Source organism: Corvus brachyrhynchos, unplaced genomic scaffold (genome assembly GCF_000691975.1).
Source record: "Corvus brachyrhynchos isolate BGI_N302 unplaced genomic scaffold, ASM69197v1 scaffold23, whole genome shotgun sequence".
NCBI lineage: Eukaryota > Metazoa > Chordata > Aves > Passeriformes > Corvidae > Corvus > Corvus brachyrhynchos.
In genome coordinates this window covers 9720894-9729848 of record NW_008238983.1, presented here as the reverse complement: position 1 = coordinate 9729848, position 8955 = coordinate 9720894, and the positions used below count along the sequence as shown (strand labels likewise).

At 43.5% G+C, this 8955-nt stretch overlaps 1 protein-coding gene across 1 annotated transcript in view; it reads right to left on the bottom strand.

Moving 5' to 3' along the window:
• The window catches only part of CTNND2 (catenin delta 2), a 656025-nt gene that overhangs the window by 255367 nt on the left and 391703 nt on the right, over positions 1 to 8955 (bottom strand). Inside the window, exon 8 of the mRNA XM_017738706.1 lies at positions 7539 to 7740. Within this exon, the coding sequence (XP_017594195.1) occupies positions 7539 to 7740 (202 nt within the window). The remainder of the gene's footprint in view (positions 1 to 7538; positions 7741 to 8955) is intronic.

Below are 8955 nucleotides of genomic sequence, written 5' to 3'. Positions count from 1 at the left end.
TCTCCTCCTCCTCCTCCCTATGGCTGCGGGACACAGTGATATGCCGTAGGAACCAGGCCTGCGGTAATACATACCAAGACAAATATTTACAATCTTGTCAAGATGATGCACTTTGGCTCAATTCATGCATCCTTTGTAGCCTCATTCTCCTTTTGTACAGGACAACAAAGGAGGTAAGAGACATGACAAAATGTTGAGAATCAAAGAAAGGCTAAGCTGGACCAACCAACACAAAAAACATGGAGCAAATCAAGTCCTTGGGTATTTCAAAGCAGCATTAAGCAGCCCATGCAACATCCTTCTCCATCCTTGCTGTAAAAAAACTGTTAAAAAAATTCCTTGGACCTACTCAGCAATTACTGTTCCCACAGACCACTGGCTCCCTTGGTGGCAAGGCAGGGCCATCGGGCAGCAGAGCAGCACTCCCTCCTGGGACAAGGCAAGGTCTCTGCCCCACCATGCTGGCTGCAGAGGGAAGGCAGAGCAGACGCAAGGACATGGTGGCTAGTGCAGCTTTCCAGAAGCCGCTCCACAACGCCAGACCTCTGTCTACCACGTCAATGAGATGGAAGTTTGAAGAAGTCAGGCCTTTCCTGTAGGGAAGGAGCCCCCAGGAAGAGGGGGAAAATGACATAAGAACCTGGCTCTGAGAACCTGGACTGCCCTGCGTCACTTGAGCAAAGCAAATGAGAAGAGGAGGAGGAGGGAGATCAGAGCCATTTAAATACCCCAAGAAACAAAACTAGCAACCTCTCCTCCCTGCAAAAAAACAAACCCAAACTAAGAGTACAATCAGTTTTGTATGGGCTGTTCCTGCCTGGGGCAGAAAGAAAATGGGGAATTGGCTTCTCCCTCTCTACTTCTCCTTTAGGTCATGAATAGAGACATGCTCCTCACCACAGACACCTCATCAGACGGAACAAGGAGGCAGCTTACGAGAAAGCCACCAGCTCAGTGACAAAAGAAGGACCAGGTTTTCTTGTACACCTTCTCCTTGGACACTGCTTAAACTCTAGGACAGCAAAAGCCCAGGCCAAGTGCAGCAGGCATGAAGCAGCAAACACTGCCACTGCCACCTGGGTCCTCTTCCCATCCCTGCAGCAGTATCTAGTCCATGAAGAAAGACTGGACTCCAGAAGCAAACACTACTTCTACCCTACTAAAGCAAGACATGCTTTTACAGGAGAAAGGCGACATTACTAGGAGCAGCGCTTGAGATAAGGCATCCCTTGGTGCAGACTCTTCCTTCAGCAAATGAAGCATGAGGCAGGAGTGGGGTGGAAGGCAGAGAAGAGGACATGATCATCTGTCCAGATACACAATGGCAATTCTCACCTTGGGCAGTTTTTCCTGAGCCACATCACAGGACAATGAAATATTGTGTTTTTCCCTGCCATGAGCAAATAGCCACGAGCAACAGATAACTCTTTCCTTTGAAAAGCAGCTGCCTTGGCTGTTCACAGCTCTCCTGTCAGCATTCTCCCTCCACACAGAAAGCCAGCTTGCAAATAGGCGTGTTTCTGTTTTGTACCTGCCATCACAAATTCCACAGGCCTCTTCTCTTGGATCGGTAGTCTCTGCCATGGTGCCCAGGAAGTGGTGCAGCCTGTGGCAGCACAGCTTTTGATAACAGACAGTTTCAGAGGTGCTGGTGCACTGGTGGAACCACCTAAGCATCAGTGGGAGGAATCTCAGGGAATTGCCTGAAGGAATGGAGGCCATCAGAGAAGCCTGAGGGCAGCCTGGCAACTGCCTGCATGCACAGGACATCAGGCAGCTTTGAAGGAAGCACAAGAAGTGCTGCAGGAGTGCACCTGCCATAAACACCTTCCCTGATAGGTAACCCATTGCAAGAGCATGCCTCATAAGCCCTTCAAATCCATCCCTAAGCAACTCTTCAGAGAAAATACAAACTTTTACTGCCTACCCTACTACTGTCCAGCCTCCTTTCAATAAATCCTTTCTTTCAGGCCTCTCTTGAATTTCAGCAGTATCAATCACAGACACTACTCCTCATTCTCCTAATGCTCTCAGAAGGGTCTTTGCAGCACCTTGCATGCCCTGTCCTCATCAAGGAGGCAGCTCAGCTCTGTGCACCCAGCACTCCAATGAGCGCCAAGTGGTCGCGTAACCACATAAAGCTGCTGGACTTTGAATTCCATTCAAGTATGACTGAATTGCATCACTCTGCCTTCCCCATGGTGACCTTCAGGGGACTGAGACAGAGACCATTCCCAGCTTGTGCATCCCGAGAGCATCCCTAAGCTTTCATCATGGCTGCCAGGGTTCCCCTGACGCCAGTGAGATGCACACATCCTTCACAGAGCTGAGGAGGGCAGGTTCACTCCTCCGGTGCAATTGCTGGTTCATCCTTGTCACTTGTGCACGGTTGGGGCCAAAAATATTCGCCTGCAGCCCCTGAAACCACTGAGCGCTCTTAAATCATAAGTACTCTGCAGGTTTTAAGATCTGAATGTTCACAGTTCACCAGCTGCACCAGTGCTCTTATGCAGCAACACTTATCTGATAAGTCTCTGTTTGCAGAGAGTTCAGAACAAGCACAGCTCTCCAATTTCTCATCCCTCCCTCCCAGACCACTGGGGACAGTACTCTTCCAAGGCTTTTACAAACTTTATCTGGAAATTACATCCTTTTTACAGAAGAGGGCTCATCTGTTTCTCTGAGGGACCACAATAGAAGCATGTGATGACAACTGTTCACTGAGATTCCACAGCTGCCAAAGCAGTGCTCCTGAGCTGCAGGTCAGCTCCGACAGCCCAGAACCAGAGCAGTGAGGATGCTTTGTCCTCAAGGCAGCTACAGAAATCCCAGGCTTGCAAAATAGTGTGATTTTGCCTGTTTTGCCTGGTTTCATGTTTGATGTGGATTAAATGTCAAAAACTATAGACTAAACCTCTAATCCGAAATTCTACTTCTGCAAATAAGCAAACAATCACTGATTCTGTGTGCCACTCTGGCTGAAAGGCAACCCTTCCTCCCTCTTAACTAACAGCCCTCTTCAAATTCCACCAGTGTTCATGTAAACATCCCATCAAATAAGCTTATCTCTACTATATGAATAATTCAAGACCTTTAGGTTTATGAGGAAAATAAGTAACCAACCTGCTTGAACAAAAATTATTAGTGTTATTTAGCTGGGTTACAAACACAAGCTGTAAGTTGCTATTCAGGAAATAAATTAATTTGCTTTTTGTATTGTGTCTGAGTACTCCCTCCAAGCATATCCTTTCAGGATTCCCATTTCAAAAGTAGAATTCCACACTTACTGCTACTTTCAGTGCAAAAGTTTGGGCTGGTACTTCTTATATATGAGAGAAGGCATTACCCTTTGAAGACCAAAAGGGATTGTTAAGTAAAAGCTTAACAAGCAAAAGAGGTTTTACAGCTACTGCTGTCAAACTTGAAACATTATTTTTAGGTTAGACAGCATGACAGTAACACACCCAGTTATGATTTACACCACAGGTACAGGCTGGCAGGAGAATGGATCAAGACTAGACCTGGGGAGACGAACTTGGGAGTGTTTGTGGATGAAAAGCTCAACATGACCTGGCAATTTGTGCTTGGAGCCCAGAAATCCAAACATGTCCTGGGCTCTATCCAAAGCAGAGTGGCCAGCAGGGCGAGGGAGGGGATTCTGCCCCTCTGCTCTGCTCTGGTGAGACCCCACCTGCAGTGCTGCATCCAGCTCTGGGGTCCCAGCACAGGAAGGACATGGACCTGTTGGAGCAAGTCCAGAGGAGGCCACCAAGATGATCAGAGGGCTGGAGCACCTCCCCTGTGAGGACAGGCTGAGAGAGTTGGGGCTGTTCAGCCTGGAGAAGAGAAGGCTCCAGGGAGAACTTAGAGCCCCCTTCAGTACCTAAAGAGGGCCTACAAGAGCTGGAGAGTGACTTTTCACAAGAGCATTAAGTGATAGGACAAGGGGGAATGGACTTAAACTACAGAGGGATAGGTTTAAATAAGATATTAGGAAAAAGTTCTTCACTGTGAACATAGTGAGGCACTGGAACAGGTTGCCCAGACGACCTGTGGCTCCCCATCCCTGGAAGTGCTCAAGACCAGGCGGGATGGGGCTCTGAGTAACCCTGTCTAGTGAAAGGTTTCCTGCCAGTGACAGGGAAGATGGAATGTGATAATCTTTAAAGTCTCTTCCTACACAAACCATTCTGTGATTCTATGAAGAATTCATCCTGCCCCTATCTAAAGCTATTAATGGAGATGTTCAGACATGTTTTGTACCTTTTGCAGTATGTACTGCAGAACTATCATCATGCATTTCTTTTTCAAGTGAAATACAAATACAAAAACTATAAACCAAAACATCACCCAAAAACCAGTGAGTATATAGAACAAACTTAATTTAGTTTACCCCATAGGGAAATTTTAGTTTATTGAATTTTGCTTACTGAAGGTTCATTCACCTAGAAGATGAAAAACTCATGAGAGGGCTTTATTCTTAGTTGTGTAAACATTTTTGAATGTAGTAGGTATTTAAGGGCTCACAAAAGAGAAAGAGGTGATGTCTACATTAAGTAACTATTCTTGGTTACTTTTCCAAAATTAGTGAAATTTTCAAATTCAGGAATAATATTCTTTAAAATCAAACAAACAAACCCCCAAAAACCCAAACCAAAACCAAAAAAAACCAAACAAAACAAACCAACCAACCAAACAAAAACCCAACACCAAAAAACCCATTAAAAAATCTCCCAAAAGCCCACAAAGTACAACAAAACTAAAAGAAAACCCAACCAACAAAAAAACCCCCCATAAAAATCTAAAAAATTTAAATGGTTTGCAAGTATAATTAACTTAATTTTTAGTTCCAATGGGCAGTGTTAGCTGCAGAGAAAAAAAAATCCAGGTTTTGGATAACATCCTTAGACTAAGTTTGCCTTCCTTGTCTTTATGTCAGATGTGGAAAAGCATGCAACATCTTCGTGAATAAAGCTATTTTTGTGATAGACAAAGGGTGTGAACTATGGTCTACAAAGGAGTGCAGTGAAGTCTTAAAGCTCCCCACTCTGCCATAACTCATGCACACAGAATATACAGGCCATGAAGCCTTGGCACATATCTTCATGGAGTACACAGTTATCTACATCCCTCATATCTTACACCAAATAGCAATCTAGTCCTAAAATTAAAAAAACCCCCCACAAACAAAAATGTTGGGGTTCCTCCCCCCTGCCATGGGGTCCTGGGAGAGGGGACCCTGGGGTAGAGGCATGGCCTAGGCACAGGGTCTCCCTGCTCCCTGGTCACATGTACCCTAATCCTTTTCCCCTTTGGTTGTTTCGTGTTCCCCTGTGTGGGGAGGACCCTGGTTGTCCTGTAATTGCTCAGTTCTTCAGCAGTCCCTCGGCCATGTGGCTGGAGAATAAAGATCTCTGAAACTTCTATCAAGAATCGCTCCCTGTTTCTTTCCACGGGCCTCGCTGTCTATTGCAGGCTGCAGGAGACCCCACTGCAACATAAAAAAACCAACCAACCAAAAAAAACACTTAAGAAAACCCAGTAAAGGAGAAAAAATATGTGCAAACTTCACTTGAACTCCTTTCCCTCCTTTCTGTTAATTTGAAATAAATTGTATGGTCTCCCTCAGAAAGGATACGTTCCTATTGATATTTGTGCCAGAGGCAGGAGTCTGAAAGCTGATCCAATACAGATCAAAATTCCCTCTGAGTGCTGACAGCTCTTCAGCCCGGCTGTGTGAAAGGCTGACAGCATCTGCAGCTGACAGCTACCAAGAGAGCAACAGAGTGATTGGCCTGGCACACATCCATCCGCTTTCATCTCCCCTGACCCTGATAATAGGGGTGCAAGGGGGAAGGCAAGGGAGGATCAACCCAACACAAAGCTGGACTGACAGGGTCTTTCTTCAGAGTGAGCCTGCAGCAACATTCAAATCCATATCCCAAGCAGCAAAACAAAACTCACCTTCACAGGGCATGTTTCTTGTACCCACCTCACCATGGGTTTTTTAGTTTTTTCTCTTTCCTTCTGAAAACCCATCTTCATGTGTAACCAACTAACATCCCGTGTCTCAGTTTAATTCACTGCAATCGTTATCTGTGTTGACTAGGTTTCCTTCCTAAGAGAGGTATTGTGAACAGTACAGTCACAAGACAGCCTGCCACTTCAGTACAGACAACCAATGGATATTTTGCAAGCAAAACAAGAAACCGTCTTCAAGGCATGCCAGAGAAAGAGAGCATCATATAGGCAATATGAGGTGGCCACATGTGGAACAGGAGGCTTTAAGTTCAATAGAAACAGTAGTTTCAATCACTACCACTGCTTTCACTGCTCACTGATGTAGGCAGAGGTTTTGTCCCCTTCATACAAAGAATACTAGTTGTTCTTCATATACATGTGTGACTCAACACAAAACATAGGTCTATGGTAGTTTCTTTAACAGGAGGAAAATGGTGCAATGGTGCTTTTCAAAAAAGCATAAAGCTGTTAGAGGTGTTTTGCTAGATAATTCTCTGGCTAAATTTCCTTTTAAAGATTTCCTCTAGTATTCTGAACACCCAGAACTTGCATAAGGCGGTAGGACACACGAAAACTGCCAGCTTTTCCCTTGGAGAAATGGGTTTTAAAAGAAGTTTAAAAAATAGTTTTAAAAGAAAGCACAGTATCTTGCTCTGAAAAGTGCACTTAACATTTCCCTGATGAAAATAGGAGTGATCTGAAAATGGACATAATCTTCCCTCTTTGATCAACAGAGTAAAGATGAAACACCAGAAATACTTACAATTCCTAAGGCAAGTTTCTTCTACATCTGCTTTAGGCTATTTTGGCTGTAGCATTTATATACTCCAATTATTTTGTGCATTAAATACCATAAATATCCCTGTTGATTTTTGATCTATTTGCGGGTTCCAACAAATTCCACAGCTGTATTTCATTTGGTTGAGAGGACATTTTGCAGGTAAGACTTGTACACCAATGCATTTCAGGGATAATCATTATTATTTATGGATAAACCAGTGATGCTACCAGTTTTTTCCTATGTTATAGTTCAATTTTATGTCTGTGTACCTATACCAAAGCATACATCTGTGGGAGAGAGGAAGAACATTTACTTATGATTTACTTTGAAAGCAAGTGATCACTTTGCTTCATGTGGCAGGAACTCTGCAGTCCATTTGCAACACAAAAAATACCTTAGTAAAAAAAAAAAAATCCTAGCAATTTCTTCAGAGACAACAGATCTTTCTCCAAGACAATACACCAGATTAATAGAAGTCTTTTCTCTCTCCTCATGAGTAAGCTCCCTCCCCAAATTAGCTTAACCTACTGTACATGCAGCACAACATTAAGTATTTCTCCATTTTGTGCATGTATTTGGGGTTCTACTGATAGCTGCCATCTGCAAAAGGTATTTTATTTGACTGGCATGCACAGAATACATTTGGTTAAGCACATCAGAAAGAGAAGAAGAGTTAGTACCAGAGAGTAAGTTACATATCTCAAGAAGACAGTCATGCAGGTTACATCCACCTTACCTGTACTAGTGCGATATGTGCCTGTGTGGGCTGGTTGCAGAGGGTCCCCCTGACTCTGGCTGAGACTCCTCATAGGGGGCTTCTGATAAACTCTGTCTTCGTAAATAGGATCTATATGGTGTTCTGGAGACTGCAGTGCCCTTAACTCGGAGCCAAGGTGGCTGTGCTGGCTGCTGTAAGATGCCCGAGACCCAGCTGCAAACAGATTTAAAAGAGACATTTAAAAGAGAAAACAAGGGACAAATGCAGGATCTGACTATTAAAATTTTACTTGAAAGTAGCACTTAAACACAAAAAAAATCCCCAAACAAAACTAAGTAGTAAGTGTTTTCAACATGCAAATACAAATAGCAAACAAGCGCAGCAACAGGTCCAGTTAATCACTTTAGCTGCATCATCCAGCTGCCTGCATCTACATCAAAATCTCATTTCTTCCAAGGAAACTACATATTTTGGCGAGATAGATATCATGATTATCATCTCTTCTTAAACAGAGACCAAAGAACCCACCTCCTCCTCTCAAAAAAAAAGAAAAAATACCCCACCCGCCTCCCCCAAAAATCCCAAACCCAAACTAAACCCAAACCAATCCCTCCTCCCCCTGCCAAAAACCCCAAACAAACAAAGGCAAAAGCTGTGCAACCCAGGAATGTCCTCAGCTAAACGGGTCCAAGACTGAGAGAGGTAGGAGGGTTGGGGAGAAAAGAGCAGCAGCAGACAGCACAAGTTTCACATGTTACACTCATATCTGAAGATCTACAAATGAAGTAAGCTGGAGTTGATGAATGGATGTAGTTTTACATGAAGGCTGATCTTTCAGTTGCTTCACTGAAGTGCAATAGAATGGTTGTGCCTGATCAACATTTTGTCTTCAACACTTCCCAAAAAATCAAGTTGCTAAGACTTTCTACAATTTAAATATCCTCTGAGGATGAATAAATTAAACACGCCTCCTGAAAAAACTATTTTTAAGGATATGGCTTATTTCTTTTTTTTCAGTAAATAACAAGATCAAACGGGATTTTATTAAAACATTTTCTTACTGTACTATTAAAAATAGTTTCTATAGGAACATTTGAAAAAAGAGATTTGTATACTTCCAGCTGTGATTGAAGTTGTCACTTCAATCCTTTTGCCACTTAGGTACTTCAGCTCTGCGGTCTGTTATCAAGATTGGCAAGGAGAGTCACGGGGATGCCATGCCAACATCACACATTTGGAAGGTAAGAATAAAGCAAGTAGGCAATAAATATGCAAGTAACACTTGGCAAATGTCACAAAGTAGTAACACACTACTTAAATGTTTAGAAAAGCAATCAAAGATACAAGTGTTACAGCCCCTGCCGCTTGTTCTGTGAGGCTGAAATCCTGGATGTAGGTGATGTTCCACTGGCTTAGCTTGTACTGCTCAGACCAG